This window comes from Phoenix dactylifera, chromosome 2, assembly GCF_051530095.1.
Source record: "Phoenix dactylifera cultivar Ajwa chromosome 2, Ajwa_hap1_PhDact_Kaust_v1.1, whole genome shotgun sequence".
In the NCBI taxonomy this organism is placed as follows: domain Eukaryota; kingdom Viridiplantae; phylum Streptophyta; class Magnoliopsida; order Arecales; family Arecaceae; genus Phoenix; species Phoenix dactylifera.
The window spans coordinates 8,886,907-8,911,336 of record NC_143191.1 but is presented as its reverse complement, the minus strand read 5'-3'; the positions used below and the strand labels follow the sequence as shown (position 1 = coordinate 8,911,336).

Sequence of the window (24,430 nt, the reverse complement as noted above, 5' to 3'; positions counted from 1 at the left end):
TGTTGTTGGTTGCAAATGAGTTTCTTTAAAATGTAAAGCTGAGGTCTTCATTAATAACTTCAAAGCGCACATCTTCTAAAAGAAGGGTTCAACACAAATAAAGGCATCAGCGTGCCCTTGTCAAAAAAAATTATGTTGGAGGTCCGATATGTTTTCTCCAAGGTGATTTTTGTCATATAGTTTTCTCTTATAGAGTTACACCTTTTCTGAATTAGATGAGGAGATCCAACATTGATGATCCGAGCCATTAGATGGGATCTACTACTCTAAACTGCCAACACACCAAAAATCATATAATTTGGAGACCCCTAGTCTATATATCAATTGGCCAAAATTTGACAGTTTAAATAACATGAAACAATACATATATTTTGACCACTTGATACATAGACTAGGGGTCTCCAAATCATATGATTTTTTTGCATGTTAGCAATTTAGTGATAGTAGATCACATTCCTAAGCTCGGATTGTTGATGTGGGACCCTAGCATCCAATTCAAAAAAGGTGTAATACTATAAGAGTTACACTAGGTGTAACCTGATCCTGACCCCTTCTTTGAGATGGAAATCCAATATAATTTTTTTCAAGGTAGATTGCATGAAGTATACAGTAGAAAATCAGATGAGTTCCCTAAGACAAATCCTTCCAATCACTTACAGCAATTGAAAAATGCATTATATGGCCTCAAGCAGGATCCTAATGTATTGTTTAATGAACTTTAGCAGCTCTTCTCTCATATAAACATTGATGAAGCCAAGTTAGAAAATCTTAATTCTTTCTTATCTTCTGTAAGTGTACTTTCTCGTACATAATCTAGTCATCATTACAGGCAAGGATGAAGTTAAAATATTCTACAATACATGATAGTGTTTGTACTAGATTACATTATGAAAAAATCCAGATTTTTATGTTGCCTTTTGGCATGAAATTTGATCATAACACAAATCTTAACTGCTCATACTGTTCTTGATATACTATGCTGCAGTGATTGGAAAAAGACAGATCAATCAGCACCCCTATTTTGTCAGATATAAATTAATAGCGATGTCCACTAGCCAACTATTGCAGTATGATGGGCCTTAGGCCACATCTAAAAGCCTGTTCTGATTTTTGTAATTAATCAGTGTCCCAAATGTTATATGATTTCCAAAAAAATATAAACCAACAAACAAAGAGGATATCATGCCTTATCCATAGAGCACTCAATCAGGGTCGCTTGATAATCTACCACACAGTTGGTGCAACCTACAATCGATTACTACAGGTGTAAATTAATTTCATAATAATCAATTATGGTGCGATTGATTAGACACTTCAGCAAATATTCATCATCCCAAAAGATCATCATAGAAGTATACGAACGCAAAACAGAACATGATAGATATCTTATTAACGAAGCCTAATCAATGAAATATAACTAGTGCAGCAAACTAAAAATAACCACAACAAAACAATAAAAAAAATATTGCCAGTAATCTCGGGTTCCAAGGATATAATAGATGGCAACGATGGCAATGATGATGGGTGGAGATAATGATTGATGGACGAAGAAACGTGGGCTGGGCAAAAGATAGTGATAGAACTAGTCGGATACTTACCTCTGCGAGTTTGGTCCCTCCAATCCAATAAGAATCTTCAGGCCGCGCTCCACCAAGGTATTGAGATGAAAAATGACAGGGTCAAGAAGGTAGCTCCAAGAAGAAATAGATCAAGAAGCAAGATGAAAATGGAAGAAAAAGGGTCTCTCAAGGCTTCACCCACAGTGGCACTCACCTTTCTAGGGTTTCTTCTTCTCTTTTTTGGTTGTTGTCCTCTTTTTATACGCCGAGTTACTGTTTCATGATAAGTAACTGGGTCGGGTTACTGTTCCGTGAACAGTAACGGGTCGGGTTACTATTTTGTGAACAGTAATGGGGTCGGGTTACTGTTCTTTTTTTTTTTTGTTCTTTCTTTTTTCTTTTCTAACTTTCTTCCTCCCTTCTTCCATACATTTAACATGCACAATTCTATTTCCAAGATTATCATCCATCCTCCTCCGTTCCTAGAGATGAGTGATGACCGTGGGCATTGAAGAAAGGCTAAAGCTCAAGCAATTAAGTGTGGTGATTTGGAGTTGGGTTAGGCTTCCTATCACACCTAGGTGGACCATTTTTACTTGGCAGTACTAGTACATGACTCGACTGAAAATCCAAGTCTAAACATGATTTTAGATGGAAAACACAGAAACAACAAAAAATATAAAGTATAAACTATGTATAAGATGGAATCTTGAGACTACATCAACAGTCTACCTTTCTTATGATAATTTGACTAGATGTGATGTACAAGAAGCAGAAAAACATTGCATGCCTTCTTCCAGTTATTTCATTTCATGAACATCTAAAAACTGTAGTTGCTCAACTCAGTATTGAAGTAGAGTGCCAATCAAGTTGACATTTTAAAAGATCAATGGCTGCAGGACGCACCTTCAACAATAAAATTTATACAAAAATGCACATATCCTTAGGTAACATACATACAACAAAATGTAAACATTAAGAAATTATAACAGATATAACGAAACACAATCATGTAATTACTGGAATTCTTTGCAAAAGATAAACTTATTCTCAGGAAACTAAAAGGAAATGAAAAACTAAAATTGTAAGATAACACCATAGCAATTTTAAGATTCTAATTACAGAATTACAGGATAGTATCTCAAAAAGCGAGCTACTTAAGGGCCTGTCTAAATGCCTGCCTTATGTTTTCGTATAATAAGTGGCAAGGGGTTGAGAAAACAGGGTGAGAAGTTAAATGGGTAGGAACCAGACAACTAGCCCCACAATCCAGAGATTTCTATTATACAATAAATTGCCTTTGAATTGCATTGACCCTTAAATCTTGGGATGGCAGGATCTAGAGCCTCCACAGATCCTTCCGACTTCCCCCTTTCCCTGCCATAATTTCCTCAGCCATTCCCGACTTTTTGTTTTTTTCTGTGTTTTTGTGAGTAGGAGAGATGTAGATATCAAACAGACAGGATTTTGGATTTTGGCCTCCAAATAGGTCAGCCCTCAAAGGAACATACCTGAGGCACAATGCGCTTGAAGGTCCTGAACTTTCCCACAAAAGTATCCAGAATGCGCCCCTAAAAGTGAAAAGAAAAATGAAGACATATAGATCAGTTGACTATGATAGGATTAATAGATATAGGATAAACATATGCTGGCACCTAGTAGGAAATTGTTATTCATCCGTAATATATTAGGATAGTGATGATTTACAGATCCATACCAACAAAACTCGTGCTTCATCCATGCTTGGTTGGTCGACACCTTTCTCATAAATTGGTTCAACCTAAGACGCAAGCAGCCACGCCAAAAAGTTATCATAAAAGTAAACACATCAGCCACAATGAAATCTTGGTTTCATTTTATTTTAAAATTTAATCATAGTAATGCAATATGCATCTATTTGAAATGTGAAATATCATGTCATTAAATCCATTCTAATCCTCCAAGCAATAATAAATGTTCTCACCAGATTAAGCAACAGACGGGCAGAAGTTGTCTGAATGGCAAGGGTTAAGGATGAATCATGCATATTTCTTGAGAATAGATATGTAATACGAGAAAGCTGCATAACAATAAATAGTTGTCAGGTTTAATAGAAACTGGAGCATACTGCAATTCCCAAGGTCAGTAAATTATGATGGTGAAACTTCAAGCAATATGGATACAAAAAGAAGCACGGACTGAGTAGGTATTGCTCATAAATGAACAGCTATAATGCATTAGTAACCCACAAGAAACAAAGAAAGATTTAATTAATTAGCTCATCCATCCTCTACTATTGGCTAACAAAATATTCCCTAAAACCATCATTATTCACCACTTTCACCGAAAATAAAGCAGGGATCCAAAGATAGTCCATTAAACTTTGTAGTGGCTGCATGAAGTGTGAATAAAATGTTTTCATGTAATCCATTTCAAAGATCAAAAAAGGCAAAACAATGGCCGCGTGCATGATGATAAAAATCTGTTTAAAGGTGGTAAATAATATCACTTGAAAAGCCAACTAAAAGTTGGGCATTGAACCTTACAAAGCTTGTCCACTAATTGAAAGACGTGTGCTTTGAACTCTCAAGACACAGAGACCAAAAATTTGTGGGACGAGGAGTACTGGTAGCATGGCTTAGCTGTCACAATATTAGTCATTTGATGTTATTAAATTTGTTCATATATTTAGGATGGTTATTGGAGCAAATTTACTTCTCCCCAGTGAATAAAAGGTTTTCATTACATTAATTCAGCAAGTTAGTCTTACTCATCAATTGGTCAGCTTTATGACACAAAAATACAGTCCAAGACTTTGCTAACTTTCAAATATTAACTCAAATTCTGTCAACCTTCTATGACTTGGGCATCGAACTTTGATCAACTCAATCTATGCAATAAAGAGAACTGCCATGAAACCATGTAGCCAAACCTTTCTGTTTATTTATTATCTATTTTATTATTAAAAGCAAACTCCAGAGCAATGCATAAGGGGGGAACAGAGAGCATCCCTCCACACCATATGCATCGCACATGGCATATGCTGGCGTAATTTAACCTCCTCCAACCATCAAGAAACCATCCACACTTTCCTTTTGGAAAGAATTTAAACACGGGAAAGATATTCACAACATTCAAAAATTCACCCAAACTCTTTCAAAATGTTCTAGCCTCTAATATTTCCTTGTCCCCAAAAACTGAACCCATTCTTCCATTTAAACAAATTAATCATACAGCAATATGAAAGTATCCGTATTTCTTAAGGTCAATCTCTAATAGCATTCTTCTCATCCATGAGTTCATTACAGATGTTTTTAATACAAGGTTGACGTCAAAAAGGACTTTCTTAAGGTAGATCTGGAAAAGATTTAGGATACAACAACTAGAAATTACATTTGGCATAACATCATGTTTGATAAAATTTGGACAAGCTTATGAATGCCTTCCTTTTCTATATTGGCTTTTCCACATATTTCATTGATAGCAATAAGCATTTGAGGCAATGAAACCCCCATCTGCTTATTTATTAATCATTCCTATGGAATTCATTGTTGCTTTGGAGATTAAAGTTATCAATGTCTGAGAACTTCGGTTGTCAGCACACTTATATCACTCATTTAATCATTCAAGAAGACCTTTTTAGTCTTCATAGGGATTGATTCCTCCAGTTAAATGCCTCAAAATTGTTATCGTATAATAAACCAGTGACGAAGTAAAGAAAAGGCTAATTCTTAGTAAAACATTGCAAGAACACAGGAGACTTTGTTTTTATTTGGATTACAGCAATCTCTATCCAATATATTGATCTTTGACTTACTACTGGCTGCTTGAAAAATCATGTTTGTGTTCTGTTATAGGATCTAGAATTAAGAGATGACTAGGGAATTTCATTTCTTCAGTGATCATATGGAATCTGGTTAAGCAGTTCCATATAGTAGCAAAACTTATCAGGTTGTTCCTTTCCATATTGTTAAAAAAAAAATCTCATTCTTATAGCAAACATGTTTTACAATTTTCTAATAGCAGATCTCACACTAGCAGATAGTCCTTGTTGTTCCAATAAAAAGGGAGTGTGGGCACCAGAAGCGCTTATCCACTTACCATACTAATCTAACTTATGCCCATTTCTTTGTCAAACCATGTAAATATTGGATTCAGCAAAGAAACCAACTTTTATGATCAATCTAAATAAATTATGCAGCAAACTTCTCACTGATAATGACAATAGCACCTAGAACCTGAAGCACTTTAATCTCTCCACTATAGCAAACTTTAGCTACATGCACACAAATCACAATCAATTAAGCTAGAACCAACAAAGGAGAGCTCAGCAAGAAGGATTGAAAGGGCAAGAATAAGAAGAATCCCACAGAGATGCTTATTTCTAGTTCAGAATCCCAAATCACCTTATATAGTTGCAGTCACACCCCCCCTCCAACATTTTAACAATGGCTGATGTCATCATCTTCTTCTTTTGTTGCACAATAGAAGTCGTGAAATCTAACATAGTAAAGCAAAGATCTTGATATATCTCAAAGAACAGCACAAGCATATCCTTATTTTTTACTTTTAGTTTATAAATTATGACATCCTATTTATATATTGACATTTCAATCTCTCTAGCTACTTCAAGTACGATGATTCTCCTTTGTGTTTGATGAGATAGAAGATAGAATCTAGAATCAAGGAATTACAAGGAAATTTCATGTCATTTTTGGATAATAGAGAATTGAATGAAGATTAGATGGTTCTATGTAGTTTCCATGCGATTAGATTTCTGCTATCCATATACATAAGAAAACTCCCAAGCTAATAGAAAAGCTGTTCGTCAATTTTCTGTACAGCTCTTACACTACCAGATAGTCCCTTCATCCCTTGTTTGTAGGATAAAAGAGAAGCATGGGCCTCAGAAGTTCTAATCCACCCATCTTACAAGCCAAGAACCTTATCTCTAAACAAATTTTTATACTACCATCATAATTTATTAAATTTACATCGGTTTCTACGCCATGTATTTGTTTTATTCAATTTGGTAATAAATCTTAGGATTTCTCTTCCTCGAAACCAAAGAAAACCCTATTCTTACGATCAATTTAGATATATACCAAAGCAAAATTCTATCATATAACAAGGCAACTCCCATAACTTGAAGACAGCTTCACCTCTAGCTGTAGCAAATTATATCAAGACACTTTAACTAAGAAATGTAACATGCATATCACTTCAGGTTAAACCAATAAATGAGAAAGGGAGCTTGCATAAATGATGAGAAGGGCCAAGGATGGGATTAAGCCCACCAAGATACCTATTTCCAATTAGGAACCATCAATCATATTACATAGCATAGATATACCTCTCCCTAACATTATAATCATAGGTCACACTATCTTCTTTTTCGAAACAATAAGAGGCTGCAAAACCTAGCATGACTCCATAAAATTTAAGGCACTTTCGAGTAAGGAATGTTGCAGGCACTTCCACCAAGCATGTTATTCACTTAGAAATAGCACAAGTTACACAAAAATGTATAACAGGGCAAGAAGTCTGGCAGCAATCTGAATTGTCAGATGTTCTGTGCTTCCCTCAACCCGGTTATATTTATGCTAAGGACCTCGTATAATATCATCAAACATAAAGCTACCTCAACGGGTAATGAATTAAGCAAATGAAACTTTGTAGGTAACTACATGAACACATAAATCACCACTGAGCAACTTAGGGAAAGCTGCAAGCCTTGAGTTGCCAATGAAATGTCCATAGCAGAAGGCCCATTTTATTAGAATTCAAATTTGATGAACTTGAATATTAAGTGTAAAGGAAGTCAATCCGCTAGTAACAGTCTTTATCATTGTGAAAATTTGGTTTACGTTAAGAAATTTGCACAATCTAAAACAAGATTCAACAAGGTGTCGTCTTCTACAAAAGGCGAGATCTCACTAACAACCACTACCTAATAACAACACCCTGCAAAGATTGGAAGATCCATTTGTTCCAAATACGATGATGGACTCTAGCTTGCTTGCTTTGCGAAGGATAAACCCCATCAATTTGGTGAGCATTCAATAAAGGGAAAGCATGAATTGCAGCAAAGAAGAGCATTGATATAGAAACTCCTCTATCAATATTCATGAACTAACTCCAAAATAAAGGTATAGATCAAGAATCACAATTTAGCTCTATGTAAGAGAACTAGAGAACAGATGAAAGCATCTTGTTATCTTTCCTTGGAGCTAGCAATCGCCACATCAACTAGAACTAGATTCATAACACTCCAGAAAAAATCAGAAATGGAGAGTACAGCTTAATTGATAGTAGGGTTCCCACTGATAGAGATGCACAAACCCCTATTCTCGGCTAATATAATAAACAGATGGCACATGACCTAGCTTATGGAGTAAATATAGAAGAGTTGAAAGAGCTTTTGACATGCTAGAGCCACTTGATGGGAAATGAGGATTCAACAATTTAACCAAGAAAAGCTATTCAAGACCAAATGGAGCACCTCATGCACTTCAAGTACTAAACCACATCTCATACTCTTAACGTTATTAGGGTAGCTTTAAATATTAAGTAGGGGTTCCTGTCAAGTAAAAGGGAAACAGATATATTCAGAAAAGGCCAAAAATCTAATATAAAAGTCCATACTAAAATAACACAGCATTGCACTTTTGCTATGAGCATCGAGTCTCATTCATACATAGGAAGGTTAATTTTTTGCGCTGATTGGATGGCAAGATGCGAAAGACATATAACCAGAAGATGGTTTGGCAACAACACCTGCCAATGGCTTATGTGGATACTTGATTAATAAGCTTAAAGCTAATTATTACTAAAAAAATTAAGTAATGCATTTTAGAAACTGGTGGCAAAAAAAAAAGACCATCGTCAAGAAAGTATCAATTTTCCAAATGACAACAGCAATATATAAGAAAATTTTATCTTCTTTCTAATTTTAAACAGCATATATAAAACAAAGCATATAACATTGTCATGCAAATATACAACAGAAAAACTGAAATAGAACAAGATGAAAGATTCTAAAGGTTCATAGGAAAACCAGCATGGAATCTATTTTATGATTTCATAACTCTAAAGCCATTGGAACACCTCACCAAAAGAAAGACAAGCAGAAAAGTCCATACAATGAGGCAAGGTCTAACACTAAAAATGAGATTAAAATAGAACCTGAGGAAGTGAAAGGTCCCCTCGAACATAATGCACCATCTCTGCGAGAATGGTATAAGCCAACGGTCTTAATGTCTCAATACAAACTCGGCCAGTCCCAATTAGAACCCTGAAACAACAAAGCTTCCAGTTCAGTAAACCAATAATACAATGATGCCGAGGTGAATATACAAGTCAAGAACTTCATGACAAGAGACACATCAATGTTCAAAGTGATAACGCATGAGATAGGTACTTCTTTCACAAGAAGATGCCAGTAGCTTATGACATTTATCAAGGCAAAACAACAACACATGCGAGCATCTTTATAAGTTATTGCATGTTCATATAAATTGCACCAGTTCCTTGAGTGAACAATTTCATTCATAAAAAAGGCTGCATATAGCTCAGGATTAAGATGGAATAAGACCACCTTAACCTGCTTAGTCTGTTGCAAAAGCAGCATCCCTTCTAGCATGAAAAAATTAAACAATATATCTGCACCAGAAGAGTAGAAGCAAGCTTTACAAAAACTGTCAAATGTTGTTACTAAATACCTTTCTTCCAAAAGCATGTCAATAAGAGGAAACAGCCCTCGTCTGAATTCCGAGTTGAGAACATGCTTCATGGCTAGTAGCAGCTCCTGCAATGATGATGCAATCAAGAAACTCAGATTTTCTTTTTTATATTTAGAAAAAAAAACGTTCCTTTTTCAAGACAATGGGTTAGATGAATCATAAGGTAAACCAATGTATGCCCAGCCCCTGACCTTTCTAATGGAAACCGAGTCGGGGCAGGTAACAAGCAAATTAACAATGCTCTTGCACATGTGCTCCTCATGAGGCCTAAAGTACTCGGCATGACTCTTCAGCAGATAAGTAAGAAAAGAGAGCGTCTGAACGAAAAAAAATACAAGAAAAGATCAGAGTAAGATACCAAATCAACTCAAATAAACATGAAGCATAGGAATGGTGCAGGAAGAAAAAAGCGAAGACATACCTTAACCTGCGCACCCTTTAACTCCACAAACTGGGTCTTGAGGTGGGAAGGGACCTTGTCGGGCCCGGGGATGGAGATGGCGGTGACCATGAGGGGAAGGAGATAGGGTATGTTGGTCTGCACTAGCTTGGTGTAGAGCTGGAATAGGAACATCACGACGAGGGGGCTCTCAGTGACGATCTTGAACGAGCGCGTGCTCGGGTTGAGCTGCCCAGCCCCAACATAAGGCACCACCCCCGGCCCGCCGCCGCTTCCTGGGGCCTCGTCCAAGCCACCGTCATCGGCCGCAGCGGCGGATGATGAAGCGGGTGCGGCAGCGGCGGGGCCAGAAGAAGAAGAGAGGGAAGGGGCAGGAAGGGGGCTGTTGTTGTTGTTGTTGTTGCTGAAGAAGTGGGAGACGGTGGAGGGGAAGTTGCGGTAGATGGTGCCGACAAAGTCGAGGAAGGGCTGGACTTCGGCCTCGACGGTGGGGCGGAAGTTGCGGAGGAGGTCGAAGATGATGCGGATGGAGATGAGGGCGTTGTCCTCGTTGTCGTGGGTGAGGACCTGGAGGGAGAGCTTGAGGAGGTCCTGGACGAAGGGCCGGAGGACCTCGCTGTGGGGGAGGCGGTTCAGGATCTCCACCACCACGTTGCGAAGCTTGTGCTCGGCGCTCTCCGTGAACTGGGGTTTCGTCAGGTGGGTCAGGATCACCGAGAAGGCACGGAAGTAGCACTTGAGGAAGTTGAGGTACTCCGACGTGTGGGCGATCTCCAGGCTATCCCGCACCTCCATCACCATCTGCAGCCGAAGCTGCACCGCTGTTGTTTTTGTTCGTTGTCCGATTCCAGCACAAAAAAGAAAGCAACACAAGCATCAGAATCGGAATTAACGCAGTCATGGATGGAATTCCAAGTTCTTGGAGAGAAATCGATATCAAGAACGAAAACGAGAGGAGGATTCCTTACGGAGTTCGGGCTCGACGAGGCGCTGGGCGTGCTGCTCGTAGTTCAGGATGGGAGCCATTCTGGCTTCGTGGGAACTGAAACCTAGCCCCCAAAGGAGGAGGCTAGGGTTTATGAAGACGATGGAAGAGGGAACGGGTTCCTCGGAGGTTTTTTTGGAATTTTTTCACTCTTTTGCTTTCCTCTGCTTTCCGTTTCTGTTTCCTCGTGGCATGCTCTCCTTATTTCTGTCGTTGCGAGGTTTTTGGTTTCGCTCGGTGGACTGGGGGCTGGAACGAGAAGGTAGGATGCATTTACAGAGAAATTAGTTCGGCGTAGCCTGGGTTAGGGTAGGACCGTAGGAGGAGATAGTTTCCGCGCGAAAGAATGATTGATCTCTCTCTATCCGCACGAATCCTGAACTAGTTATTGTGCGATCCAACGATTGGCATAAAAAAAAAAGATGAATATTCATGGGCAAAACGATGCAACTCAAACCCTAAGAAATACGGTCGTTTCCTAATTTTAGCATGGCCGCGCCCGGTGCACCGCATCGCTTGACGGCTAGGGCCCACAGAAAATACTGGTTCCGCATTGGCAAAATTAAAAATGTAATTTTATATTCTTTATAAAAAAAAAGTCATTGATCAATGCAAGCTTAGAAATTAAATTATATTGAGTAAAAATAGATATTTTAATGCAATAAAGTAATATGCACATAAGTAATAAGAAGTGAAAGAAATCAAGAAATTGATTGAGACATTACAAAACATAAAATTAGAAGTAGTAAGAACTGAATTACATGGAATGAATTAGGATATATTATATATAGAGAGGGGGGATGGGGGCAGATAATAGCATAAATGGAAAATGGAACTTTAATGATAAATAGAACTTTAATGAAAAGACTTCTAAAAATGTTTAAAAGGATGCAATCTATCCAACAAAAAACATTTAAAACAAAGCCATCTATTAATCCACATATAATTGTTTCAAAAAAATTAAGAAGGTCCAAATACCTTCATTTTTGTGCTGCATAAATTGAAGAGATTTCTATTTAGAGTGATAAATAGAATATTAATTGAAAGACTTCTAAAAATTTTTAAGAGCCTGCCATCTATTCAGCAAAAAATTCTTAAGATAAAATCATCTATTAATCTTTTCTTATAAATTTTTGTAGGAGTATTTTAGAAAAATTAAAAAGCTCCAAATACCTTTGTCTGTATGCCGTATAGACTGAAGCGATATCTATTTATAATAATAAATAGAACTTTAATTGAAAAACTTCTAAAAATTTTTAAATAAGAATTGAGATAGATAAGGGAATATTGATTATAAATAAAAAGGGGTAATAAACCCAAGAATAATATAAAAATATTATGGGAGGCATACAAAAAGAACTAATTCCTACATCTTCTACCTCAAAAAACTCATGCCACTCGCCACCACTTCACCAAGCACCAAGTCATTAGCATTCTGCTGTCTTCCTCTGGATCTCAAATTTCTCCTTTTTAGCTACTATAAAAATAGGGGGAAAACCCATTTTGATTCTATAAGTTCCTGCCTGGATATCACATGGTTAAATGATTACAAAATAGTAATGCAAATTGGTCATTACATATTATCCAATTCAAGAGATTTTGAAACAACTTGGATGAAGACATAGATAAAGCAATCTCATTGCTCTGATGTGTTTGCTAAATGACGGGTGGAACATCACAATTTTGTCATTTATTCATTGGCAGAGGATCTTACCCTTAGTAGCTTTCATTGAAATATTAACATTTTTGTTTGAATTATGCACATAGTCTAATATAATATAATATAAAGTTGGCCTTTCATCGGAGATTGTATATAACATTAGCAAGCGTACATGAACTATACATACTAAAAGCATACTACCTATTCGGCAAAAAATCTTTAAGATAAAATCATCTATTAATTTTTTGTCTTTTTTTAATACAAATCTATTGATCTTTTCTTAGAAAATTCAACATATGGATATTTCAAGAAAATTAAGAAATCCCAAACACTCTTTTGTGCCACATAAATTAAAGAGTTATCTATTTAGAATGATAAATAGACATTTAATGAAAAGATTTTGAAAAAAATCTAAAAGGATGCAATCTATCCAACAAAAAACCATTAAGATAAAGCCATCTATTAATCCATATATAATTGTTTCAAGAAAATAAAGAAGGTCTAAATATCTTCATTTTTTGTGCTGCATAAATTGAAGAGATCTCTATTTACAGTGATAAATAGAATATTAATTGAAAGACTTCTAAAAATTTTTAAGAGCCCACCATCTATTCAGCAAAAAAATCTTAAGATAAAATCATCTATTAATCTTTTCTTAGAAAATTTTGTAGGAGTATTTTAGAAAAATTAAGAAGCTCCAAACATCTTTATCATGTATGCCGCATAGATTGAAGAAATATCTATTTAGAGTAATAAATAGAACTTTAATTGAACAACTTCTAAAAATTTTCAAATAAGAATTGAGAGAGATATGGGAATATTGATTATAAATAAAAAGGGGTAATAAACCCAAGAAGAATATAAAAATATTGTGGGAGGCATACAAAAAGAACTAGTTCCTACATCTTCTGCCCCAAAAGAATCATGCCATTCGCCACCGCTTCACCAAGCACCATATCATTAGCCTTCTTCTATCATCCTCTGGATCTCAAATTTCTCCTTTTTAGCTACTATGAAAATAGGGAGGAAACCCATTTTGATTCTATAAGTTCCTGCCTAAATATCACATGGTTAAATGATTACAAAATAGTAATGCAAATTGGTCATTACATATCATCCAATTCAAGAGATCTTGAAACAACTTGGATGAAGACATAGATAAAGCAATCTCATTGCTCTGATGTGTTTGCTAAATGACGGGTGGAGCATCACAATTTTGTCATTTATTCATTGGCAGAGGATCTTACCCTTAGTAGCTTTCATTGAAATATCAACATTTTTATTTAAATTATGCACATAGTTTAATATAATATAATATAAAGTTGATCTTTCAGCAGGGATTGTATATAACATTAGCAAGCGTACATGAGAAATATTGTCAACTGTATATAGTAAATGCATACTACCTATTTGGCCAAAAATCTTTAAGATAAAATCATCTATTAATTTTGTCTTTTTTTTATACAAATCTATTGATCTTTTTTTAGAAAATTCAACGTATGGATATTTCAAGAAAATTAAGAAATCCCAAACACTCTTCTGTGCCACATAGATTAAAGAGTTATCTATTCAGAATGATAAATAGACATTTAATAAAAAGATTTTGAAAAATGTCTAAAAGGATGCAATCTATCCAACAAAAAATCATGAAGACAAAGCCATCTATTAATCCACATATAATTGTTTCAAGAAAATTAAGAAGGTCTAAATATCTTCATTTTTTGTGCTGCATAAATTGAAGAGATCCCTATTTAGAGTGGTAAATAGAATATTAATTGAAAGACTTCTAAAAATTTTTAAGAGCACACCTTCTATCCAGCAAAAAACTCTTAAGATAAAATCATATATTAATATTTTCTTAGAAATATTTGTAGGAGTATTTTAGAAAAATTAGGAAGCACCAAATACTTTTGTCTTGTATGCCGCATAGACTGAAGAGAGATCTATTTAGAGAAATAAATAGAACTTTAATTGAAAAACTTCTTAAAATTTTTTAAAATAAGAATTGAGAGAGATATGAGAATATTGACTATAAATAAAAGGTGGATAATAAACCCAAGAAGAATATAAAAATATTGTAGGTGGCATACAAAAAGAACTAGTTGCTACATTTTCTGCCCCAAAAGACTCATGCCATTCGCCACCACTTCACCAAGTACCAGGTCATTAGCCTTCTTCTGTCTTCCTCTAGATCTCAAATCTCTCCTTTTTAGCTACTATAAAAAAAGGGAGGAGAACCCATTTTGATTCTATAAGTTTCTGCCTAGATATCTTTTTCTTCCATATTTGTTATCATTTGTCGTTTGCCAAGATTTTATTCTATTATGGCATGGTTAGTTTTCCTATTATAAATCTTTATTTGAATGCCTTTTTCCTTTTCATATGTCTATAAGCATGCAAATGGGTTAGGTTGACCCATGACCCGACCTGCTTAGATCCGACCCAACCTGTTTTGGAGGACCCATGGTGCCGGGTCGGATTCTAAAATTGGACCCGTTTCATTTTTCGAATCAGTTCTGGATTTACTAAATTCAGACTCGACTTGATCCGACCCATTTAAAATTTAGATAATTTTGAGTTTTCAATCCTACAATCCGACCTGATTCGAAACTGTAAAATTATTTGGGTATGTGAGGTGTAAACAAGTCCTGAAGCCATAGATCGGTGGACCCGAACCGGATCCGACCCGGACCCAATTTTTTTGGGTTGGGTCCGGATTATACATGGACCCGACCCGACCCATTTGCACCCTTATATGTGTCCCATCCAATATTGACATGTTAGCATATAAATTCTTTCTTAACATCATCATCTCTTTTGGAGCAGACTATGTTATTCTCACAGTATCTCTTCTAGCTGTGAGTGGTATATAATATTAATATGTAGAATTAGAAGTATTTTTTCCCTCAAAATCTCTTAAGTTATCCTTAAAAAAGCTACTTAGCTAATATTAGGTATGCAATAGTCTAATATTCCGCTATCATTGATAGAAATTATGGAACCATTTCAACTTTTTTTTTGATTGTATGTCTCTAATGTGCACATTTCTAAATTAGTTATTCTCTTATTATGAGAAGAGAATTATTCCTCAAAACATCTTAAGTTAGATTAGGCAAGTGAATTATTATCTCAATAAAGCAGGTGGAACCTGATTATTTTTCTTTAAAAAATTAAATTGTATTTGCAAAAATAGAATGCTCCAAAGTAAATTTATAACATATAAAGATGTTTTATTCTATCTTGGAAGTAACATATAAGGGGATGACACGGTCACTTCTATACGAATCTCTAGCTTTCCATTACCAAATTTGTCCTCTGCTAACAACAACCGCCATATATATTTAATCATTAGAGGGTGACCATCACACATCATATATATTTAAGTAGTACAAGTAGTGTATGAGTATAACGATTCAAATCCCATAATTAGAATTTTGAAGGTGATAGAACTTGGATGAGATTAATTTGAGAGGAAATTTTGATTCATCTAATGTTTTGCGAAATTTAGGTCAATACACTATTTGATGGCAACTGCTACGTTTAATGATAGGAGAACATGATATTAGGTGTGAATGCACCATCCTAAGCAAAGGATGATCCAAATTGGATTCGGTTATGCAATTTGGAGCATATCTAGCTCATTTGTTTGATAGGTCGGGTCGAGCATGGAGGAATGTCCCCCGTTGACTGAATTTTTAGATTTATATTTACCATGTTAAATGGAATCCATTTAGATTTGGAAAATGAAAACCCAAGATGCTGCAATTTAGTTATGTGATTATGAATTGGCTAAAAAAAAAGGGACCCAAAAAAAATGACCATGTAAGCTTCATTCTATTAGCTTTAGGGACGCTATGTTTGTTGATAGGTCCATGTTTCTATTATGGGCTTAAAGAGACAAATAGTGTCTTGTCACATCACATAGAAGAGTTTCCACATCAAATATTAGTGCAAGTCTAGCAACATTTTCTTTTCTTTTCAATTTTCCTCAAGAAGTTGCATACATCCACAATTGGTTAAACAAAGAAAAAATATATCTAAAGCATGGCACAATATGTTGTACCAGTTTGGTATGGGTACATGGTACTGATATATGGTATGGAAGGTATAATGACACTCGGTATGTCGAACCGGCTTTCATATTGGGTGTACCGATACAATAACGGGGTACACCCGTATGGGATCCGGTACCGAGATGGTATACCTTGATCTAAAAAATATAGTCGTCGCCCAATATGCAACCCAAGAGGAGAGATAAATTGATTTTTTTAAAAATTTTTTTTGATATATGCAGTGAAAAACAACTTCCTCAAAGTGTTTGTAAGGTAAGATAATAAGTGTATGCAGCTAAAGTAATGATATATGAGTGCAAATAGTTAAGCATGCACAAGCACGACAACAAAATAATTTTTATAGAGGCTCGAAGTCAAATCAAACTCTTATGTCCTCTCTCTAAGGCTTCCTTCTTAGAAATTCAATCCGCTATTCACTAATCTAACAAATATGCAAACGTCGGTTCCTCACCGACCAATCATCCCTAACTAATATCCAAGCTAGTTTACACTCCGTTTTAACACATAGATCAACCTGTTCCAAGATTAAAAAGAAAATTTTTAGAAACTTAATGCTTCTTGAATGAGCTGAACAGAACCCTTTTGGCATGCTTTGGAATTGGAGGAAAAGCCTTGAATGATCACTTCTCTTGGTGGATGCTCAAGTTAATGCTTTAGAAGTGGTGGTTGCTCTTGTATTCAATGCTCTTGAATGTAATGACTTGTTCTCCTCTTTTCTCTTGCCTCTCTCCTGATTTTGGAAAGATTTGTATCTAGAAGAGTGGCTAGAGAAGCCCTTTTGGCTGTTATATATATATATATATGTAAAACTAGTTGTTGGAAGCCATTGAATGCAGATTGTATTCGCTAGAAAACTAGTCAATGGAGCTATCACGTGCAAAGGGATCGACTCCTGATTCCCCAGCGTCAACTTCTGATAGGTTGGGGTCGACTCCTGAAATGGCTAAAAATCACAATATTCTCTCTTCACCTTGTAGTTATCCTAGGGTTGACTCTTTGCTTCTTGGGGTCGACCCCTAACTTATAAGGGTCGACTCCTGACATGTAGGGGTCGACTCGTGAATTGCCAAATTTATCAAGGGTCGACTCGTAACTTATAAAGATTGACTCGTGAAGTTTCAAATTTCAACCTTTTTCTATTTCACCTTATGGCTTTTTGGGGTTGACTCTTGATTTACTGGCGTCGACTTCTGAACTTGTGCCAATCAGCTCCTGCATGCTGGAGGTCGATTCCTAGAGTACGGGGGTCAACTTCTCTATGCTCGAGGTTGACTCCTTAGATCCTAACAAAATTATAATTTTCTATTTTGGACCTATGGCATCCAAGGGTCGACTCTTATCATTTTGGAGCCGGTTCCTTTGTTGCAAAATCATCTAAAAGTTTTCAAACACTTCTTTAACTTTGAAATTTTAGCTCGTCATCTAAGCTTTCTTAATCTTTCAAATACCTCAAACTTTTCTAAAAAACAAGTTAACTACTCCAAGAACACAGAATCATTAGTACCATACTCGAATATTTTGTACTTACCAAAATCAATTCATTGGATCAATAATAACAAACATGGTTGAAGCTTGAGCCAAAATGGTGGTGCAATAGTGGGTCAAATAACCTAGAATGTAGGCTGTGTTGCTTCATTCGTATTACCTAAATTCTTAGAAATGGATAGTGTACTTTCTATTACAAAGTATTTTGTACGAGTTTACTGCCATAGAGAAACTATACCCTGATGACAACATTTCAACAAGGTTTAGGGCATGAAAGAAACATAATCATATCTTTTGCTTTCAAATAAAAAAATCATATCAATTTCCAACTATAATTCATTTAAATTATAATATCTATTTTAAGATAATTTATTTAACTAATCTCTATTTAAAGATAATTTCCAGTTTTAATTTATTTAAATTATAACCCAATCTTTTGGAGCAAGTCTAGGTTTAAGATAATTCTTTTATCTTTGTATTTGTTATGAAGTTATTAAACTAAAATGAAATATACTAACAAACTTCAATTTTCTGTAGAACCATCATGGAAATTATTATCAATAATTTATGCTCCTTCACTTAAGCTTCACTAGAAGGTAACATACATTTTCTTATTCAACTTCATGAAAATATTATTATGCTACTTATGATTTATAATAAAAATCCATTCTTTTATAATCTCATAAAATGCAATTCAATCAAAACTTACCTCCATGTACAAACTAATGGGTCTAGATCTACTTGTTTAGGAAATGTTGAGCCTTAGGCTCAACTAACTGATAGAACTAAAGAAAGCCAATGTCTATTTCTTCTAGAAATTGACTCTCTCCTATATTCTTGTTCTCCTTCTTGACTAGTGGAGCACTGTATCTCGTCCATGAGCTGATAGCCATGGCTCTATCCTCCATGTCCATAGTGGCATATATATATATATATATATATATATATATATATATATATATATATATCACAACAACCACAACATTGGCTTTCTAATTTACTTCCTAGAAAATAGCAGCCAAATCATAGTCTTTTAAGAATCCTTACAATGCAAAACTCTTCCTAATATTTACTCCAAGCTGGCTAGTTTTATTGTTTTAGAAAACCATCCATAATAAACCTATCATGCTAACCATGCTGGGAAGAAGTTAGCAAGAAAAGGCAAGGTTTCCTTTAGATTAAATATATCTTGATTTGTACAAGCCTAAAAATTTTGGAAAACATAAATCACCTCTCACATAGTTTCCTAGTGTTGGGGGAAGAACCCCAAGCCATACATTCACGGAGGCGCTCGGCCGAAGAGCACCAGCCGGAAAGTTGCTCGGCGAAAGAGTGCCGAACGGAGAGCTGCTCGGCCAAAGATCGCCGACCAGAAAGCTGCTCGGCCAAAGGATGCCGACCAGAAAGGCGCTCGACTAGAAGGCGCCGACCAGAGTGCGCGCCAAGAGGTGCCCAACCAAAATAAGCTGCTCGGTTAGAAAGTGCCGACCAGAGACAGCGCCGAGGCGCTCTGCTAGAAGGTGCTCGCCTAAAGGGCGCCGACCAGGAGTACTCGAAGCAGCCCCGCCACAGGGCGCCCCATTGGGCGACCAGCTCGGCTCGGCACCCTTGCCGAGCCGATGCCTTAACCAAATGTTCAACCCCCGCCTAAAGTCCAAGGGACTTGACAACTCCTACGGCTTGCGACCCGCCACTATCTCCAAGCCATCAAGGCATAAGATCTCCGCAGGCGTTCGGCACGACCCGCCATTAATGCATGAGACTCCCTCAAGTCTCCGATGCACTCAGGCATTTAATGAACACGGCCCAAGACGATCTCCGGATCACTGAACCATCAGAGCGTATGGCTCTACCTGGCCACCGGTTCATTCGGTAATAAATGCACTTACCATCTACAGACCCCAGGCCCGCTACGGCCGGCGGTTCAACCACTCCAACATGTCCGATCGACCGTGACAACTCCCTGATTCCGGTCTGATCCGGTCCCGTTCTCCATTACGCCATTAATGGGCTAAATCGTGCCCAATTATTACAAAACAGGACAAACCTCCTGTCACCTCCCAGGTAACCAAAATCCTCCTATAAAAGGAAACCTGGGGGGAAAAGGGAGGTGAAAGAACAAAAAACGGAAACAGATCCCCGGGACTGAACCCGCCGGGGAAGCACAGACACAATTGAGGACATCATCCTCTTCGTCTTCTTTATCTTATCCGAATGTTCTTGCTGTCTTCTCCATATACTCTCTTCCCTGCTCTCTCCACATACTTGCCCCCTCTGACTTAGGCATCGGAGGGCCGGCGCCGGGGAGCCCGACCACCGGCTTTCCTTGCAGGACCTGCACACACCCCCGCAGCGGAGGACGCAGCCAGCCGGCGCACCGCCGTCCGCCTCCTGCAGCAGCGGAGCTCCTCCTTCCACGGCTTCACGGCGGCCCCCGAGTCCAATTTCCAGCAACAGTTGGCGCTAGAGGAAGGGCCCGAGTTCGCTACCATGAAGCTAAGAAGCAAAGGGGCTTCCAACGCCTCTCGACGTCCTCCACCAAGCCCAGAATGTTCCGTTCGGAACTCACCACCCCCGGTTGAGCCAGCACCTCAAGTTCAACCGGAACAATTTGATGCCCTGGTGCAGCAAGTGCAGGCGTTGGCTACCGCCGTCCAAAGCTTGCAACCCAGGGGCATTCCAGCAGCACCGCCTCCCCCGGCTCCAGTTCAACTGGAGCCCCCTACAAGCGGGCTTCCTCTTCGAGGTCAGGACTCTCAAGTCCAGGCCTCCCTCTGGAGAGAGCACCCTGTCAGAGATCACGGAGGCTGGCCACAGCCTTCAGAAGCTGAGTTGGTTCCAGAGCAACCTGCACCCGGAGGAACCGCTGTAGCGATCCTCCAGAATGATGAACTCGACAAGAAGGTCGAAAAGCTGGAGCGCCAAATCCAGGCACTCCACGGGAGAAAATCGGGACATAACGGCGACTTCGAGTTCAATACGAAGTCGCCCTTCTCCCCGGAGATCGAAGATGAACCGGTCCCACCACGGTTCAAGATGCCCCAGGTGGAGCCCTACAACGGCAAGGCTGATCCCCTGGACCACCTGGAGAGTTACCGGGTCTTAATGGCCCTACAAGGAGCGTCGGAGGCCATGATGTGCAAAGCTTTCCCGGCGACACTCCGAGGGTGTCACGACCCCCGCCCCGTTCCCGGCGGGCCGCCGCGACGGTCCTAGGGTGCGGGTAGGCATAAGGCCACCAGCCACCGCGTAGAACCCTACTACCTATCAATCATCAATGAATCTTGAAAAATTTGGCATGATGCATGCACAAAATGATCACTTTTCCTATAGTGACCTGTCAGGATTATCTCAATACATACAACACACTACCTGTCAGAGCAGCAATCACATAATCCGTCACATAATGAACCTGGACAATATATATCAATACATTATCTCAGGCATATAACTCATATGTATAAAAATCTGGTTCCCATTCCATCCATGGTCAAACCCATATCCACAACAGGATCTATGACTGTAACTATACACTATATACAATAGAAGGTTTATAATACACCAAAAGGGTATAAACCTCTATCTACATTATACTATACTATACTATGGAGCGGCACAGCTAGCAGGCAACCACTAATCCTGCTCCTCTCTATACAATACCTTTCCTGCAATCAAAAACATCAAACTGGGAAGTGAGTATATAAATACTCAGTGAGTGGAGTAGAGAGTACTATGCACATGAGACAAGATATAATCATGGCTCGAGGTAAAATCTCAAGATCAATAACAAGATGAACATGAACTCAACATAAAGAATATGGAGTAAATCATCAATATCACCACAATCAATATCAACTCATCTGAAGCATATATGGAATAATCAAGTCAACATATATGCTACTCATGAATATGTTCAACAGGTCATAGTACTGAATCATATAAATCAGGTGTCAATAGGCTGAATCATCAACAAGACAGCTATCGGGAGGTGGGTTTTACGCCCCAGGCGAACCAGCAACAACTCCCTACTACCATATGCATACATCGAATATGATACCACACCAATATGTAAATCATCACTAGACAGCTGTCGGAAGGTGGGTTTTACGCCCCAGGCGAACCAGCAACAACTCCCTACTGTCACATGCATATGCAGGATAAGACACCATACCGATAACATAAATGCTAGACAGCTATCGGGAGGTGGGTTTTACGCCCCAGGCGAACCAGCAACAACTCCCTACTGTCACATGCATATGCAGGATAAGACACCACACTGATCATATAAATGCTGGCCAGTATCCAGAACAGAAATCCATCTCACATCTACATACTAAACGGCACCTCGCGGGAATTCTACATCCGCGGAAAGCCATACTGCACCTCGCGGGGTCTTACTATGCCCGGCGGCAAGCAGAATATAAGTCGTAGGACCGGCCGATCCTACGCCTAGGGCCGTGTCCCCCCCTAGGAAGGGACTGGGCTCCGCCCACCCAAAAGGCTACTATGTGCACAAAGGCCGATGTTCAACCCCATCGACTATAGGTGTCCTGCAAATACTGCCAAGCCATGCATAAATGCCATAATGCACCCTCCCAATACTCTACTAAAAAGGAGCATAATCAAGACTACCACTCACTCGGCCACGACCCAATTATAACTAACATCAGGGTTGGGAGTGAGGAATCACGGGAGTACAATGCAACTCAATATACCATGAGAAGGGCTCTACAAGTCTTTGAAATAGAGGAAATGAAATCAATTTACAAAAGAAGTCATTTTACAATTCAGATCCAATTTAATTACTCATAAAGGAGTATAATCAAGCTACGACTCACAAGTCTTTAAAATAGAGGAAATGAAATCAATTTACAAAAGAAATCATTTCACAATTCGGAATCAATTTAATTACTCATCAACCCCTCGTAATTCCTCTCAATGTTCCCTCAAATGCATGTACAGAATAATCAAGCATGGAGAATCAAGATTATAGAGAAATCTACTACAATATCAATCAATATGCTCAAGTGGAATCAATTCACACTTGGCGACATTTATGAAAATAAATTAAGGATGCTCATGGTGCAAAGTACATGACTCCCACTCACCTGCCAATCCGGCACGGCCTCGATACGCCTCCAAAAATCTACAGCAGGCAGTGGGGAACTTCTTCCTCTTGTTCCCTAGCTTCTTGCCCAACTGTGACATGCATTTACAATACATTTAGTCTTGTATCAAGGGCCATAATCTACGTGCCAATTATAATATAGGGAACTTTAATTGATTCAACTCCCCCGTTTCCTAAATCTTTTCTTTTCTTTCTCTTTTTCCTTTTCTATTAATTAACTCATCATTTATGTATATTAGGGACTCCCTTGCATGAGTACAAGGTTTCTCTTAGCCTAATCTAGGCTTAATACCCTATTTTGGCATAAAATTTCTTATTTTCCCACTCGGATGAACAGTAACCCGGACCGACAGCCGGTTACTTCATCCCGGGTTTGATCCACTTTCCAAACTCCAGATTTGATGAAATTTTTACCTAACATTCTACACTCATAGGGGATTCCAAAGAGATAACATGCATCATCATCGGAGGTCGTTTGACCCCCTAAATAATTCGTCGAAGTTGGGACTTCGACACAGTTTTTCCGTAGTGCCGGAAAAATTTGTCAAAATCCGATTCTTCTTCTTTTAACCACCTCTACAACCCTTATCCGACCCCTCTAGACTATATCCACCCTTTGTATAGCCTAATGTCATCAAAAGACTAGATAGAGATGGATATTTACCTTTTTTTTTTTGGAAATCGAGGTCCTTGCGTAGAGGGGAAGGAGATCTATGTTTTTCCCTTCAGCTGGCAGCGCAACCGGGATCTCTTTCCTCCTCGAATCCTCTTCCTCTTCTTCTTTCTTCTTCTTTTCTTCCTTTCATTTCCTCTCCTTCTTTTTCTTCCTCTCTGTTGCCGTCTGTCAACCCCCTCCCTCTTTCTTTCTCTGCTTCATTCCGTAGCTCAAACCCTCCAATTAAATCACATCAAAACACTATTCACCCTTTTTTAATATTATTAAATTCCCAATTTGCCCCTGCCACTTCAACGGATCTACAGTTATGCCATTAACTTTTGATTCCTTCCAATTTTACCCCTTATATCAATTTTAAAGGACTATTCTATCCCTTTTTTTATATAAAAAAAATAAAAAAAAATTTTGGGGTTATTACAGAGGGCCAGCCCGGCTTTGGTTTACCGGGCTGAAGCCGAGTACTGTCTCTTCCTTTGAGCAGCTCAGCAGACAATTTGCTGGCAACTTTGCCGCCAGCCAGCCCCAGCGGCGGACATCTGACTCCCTCCTTGACATCAAACAAAAGGAGGGAGAATCCTTCAAGGAGTACTTGGACCGGTTCACCGCCGCAACATGGGAGGTCCGGGAGCTTGACCAGTCAATCGCCACGTCAGCATTGAAGACTGGAGCCCGGTCCTACAGATTCCTCTTCTCGATCGAGAAGAATTTCCCCACGGACCTCACCGAAATGTTCGCTCGGGCGC

The 24,430-nt window shown here is 38.3% G+C and overlaps 1 protein-coding gene across 1 annotated transcript in view; it reads right to left on the bottom strand.

Annotated features, from left to right (window-relative positions):
* LOC103710945 (uncharacterized) overlaps positions 1 to 10,966 on the bottom strand; it is a 62,843-nt gene extending 51,877 nt beyond the window's left edge. The window contains exons 1-8 of the mRNA XM_008796878.5: positions 10,649 to 10,966; positions 9,702 to 10,501; positions 9,472 to 9,597; positions 9,260 to 9,345; positions 8,724 to 8,832; positions 3,523 to 3,618; positions 3,277 to 3,339; positions 3,071 to 3,130 (exon numbers count right to left, since the gene is read on the bottom strand). Of these exons, the coding sequence (XP_008795100.2) occupies positions 3,071 to 3,130; positions 3,277 to 3,339; positions 3,523 to 3,618; positions 8,724 to 8,832; positions 9,260 to 9,345; positions 9,472 to 9,597; positions 9,702 to 10,501; positions 10,649 to 10,706 (1,398 nt within the window). The 5' untranslated portion in view covers positions 10,707 to 10,966. The remainder of the gene's footprint in view (positions 1 to 3,070; positions 3,131 to 3,276; positions 3,340 to 3,522; positions 3,619 to 8,723; positions 8,833 to 9,259; positions 9,346 to 9,471; positions 9,598 to 9,701; positions 10,502 to 10,648) is intronic.
* Positions 10,967 to 24,430: the final 13,464 nt, after the last annotated feature.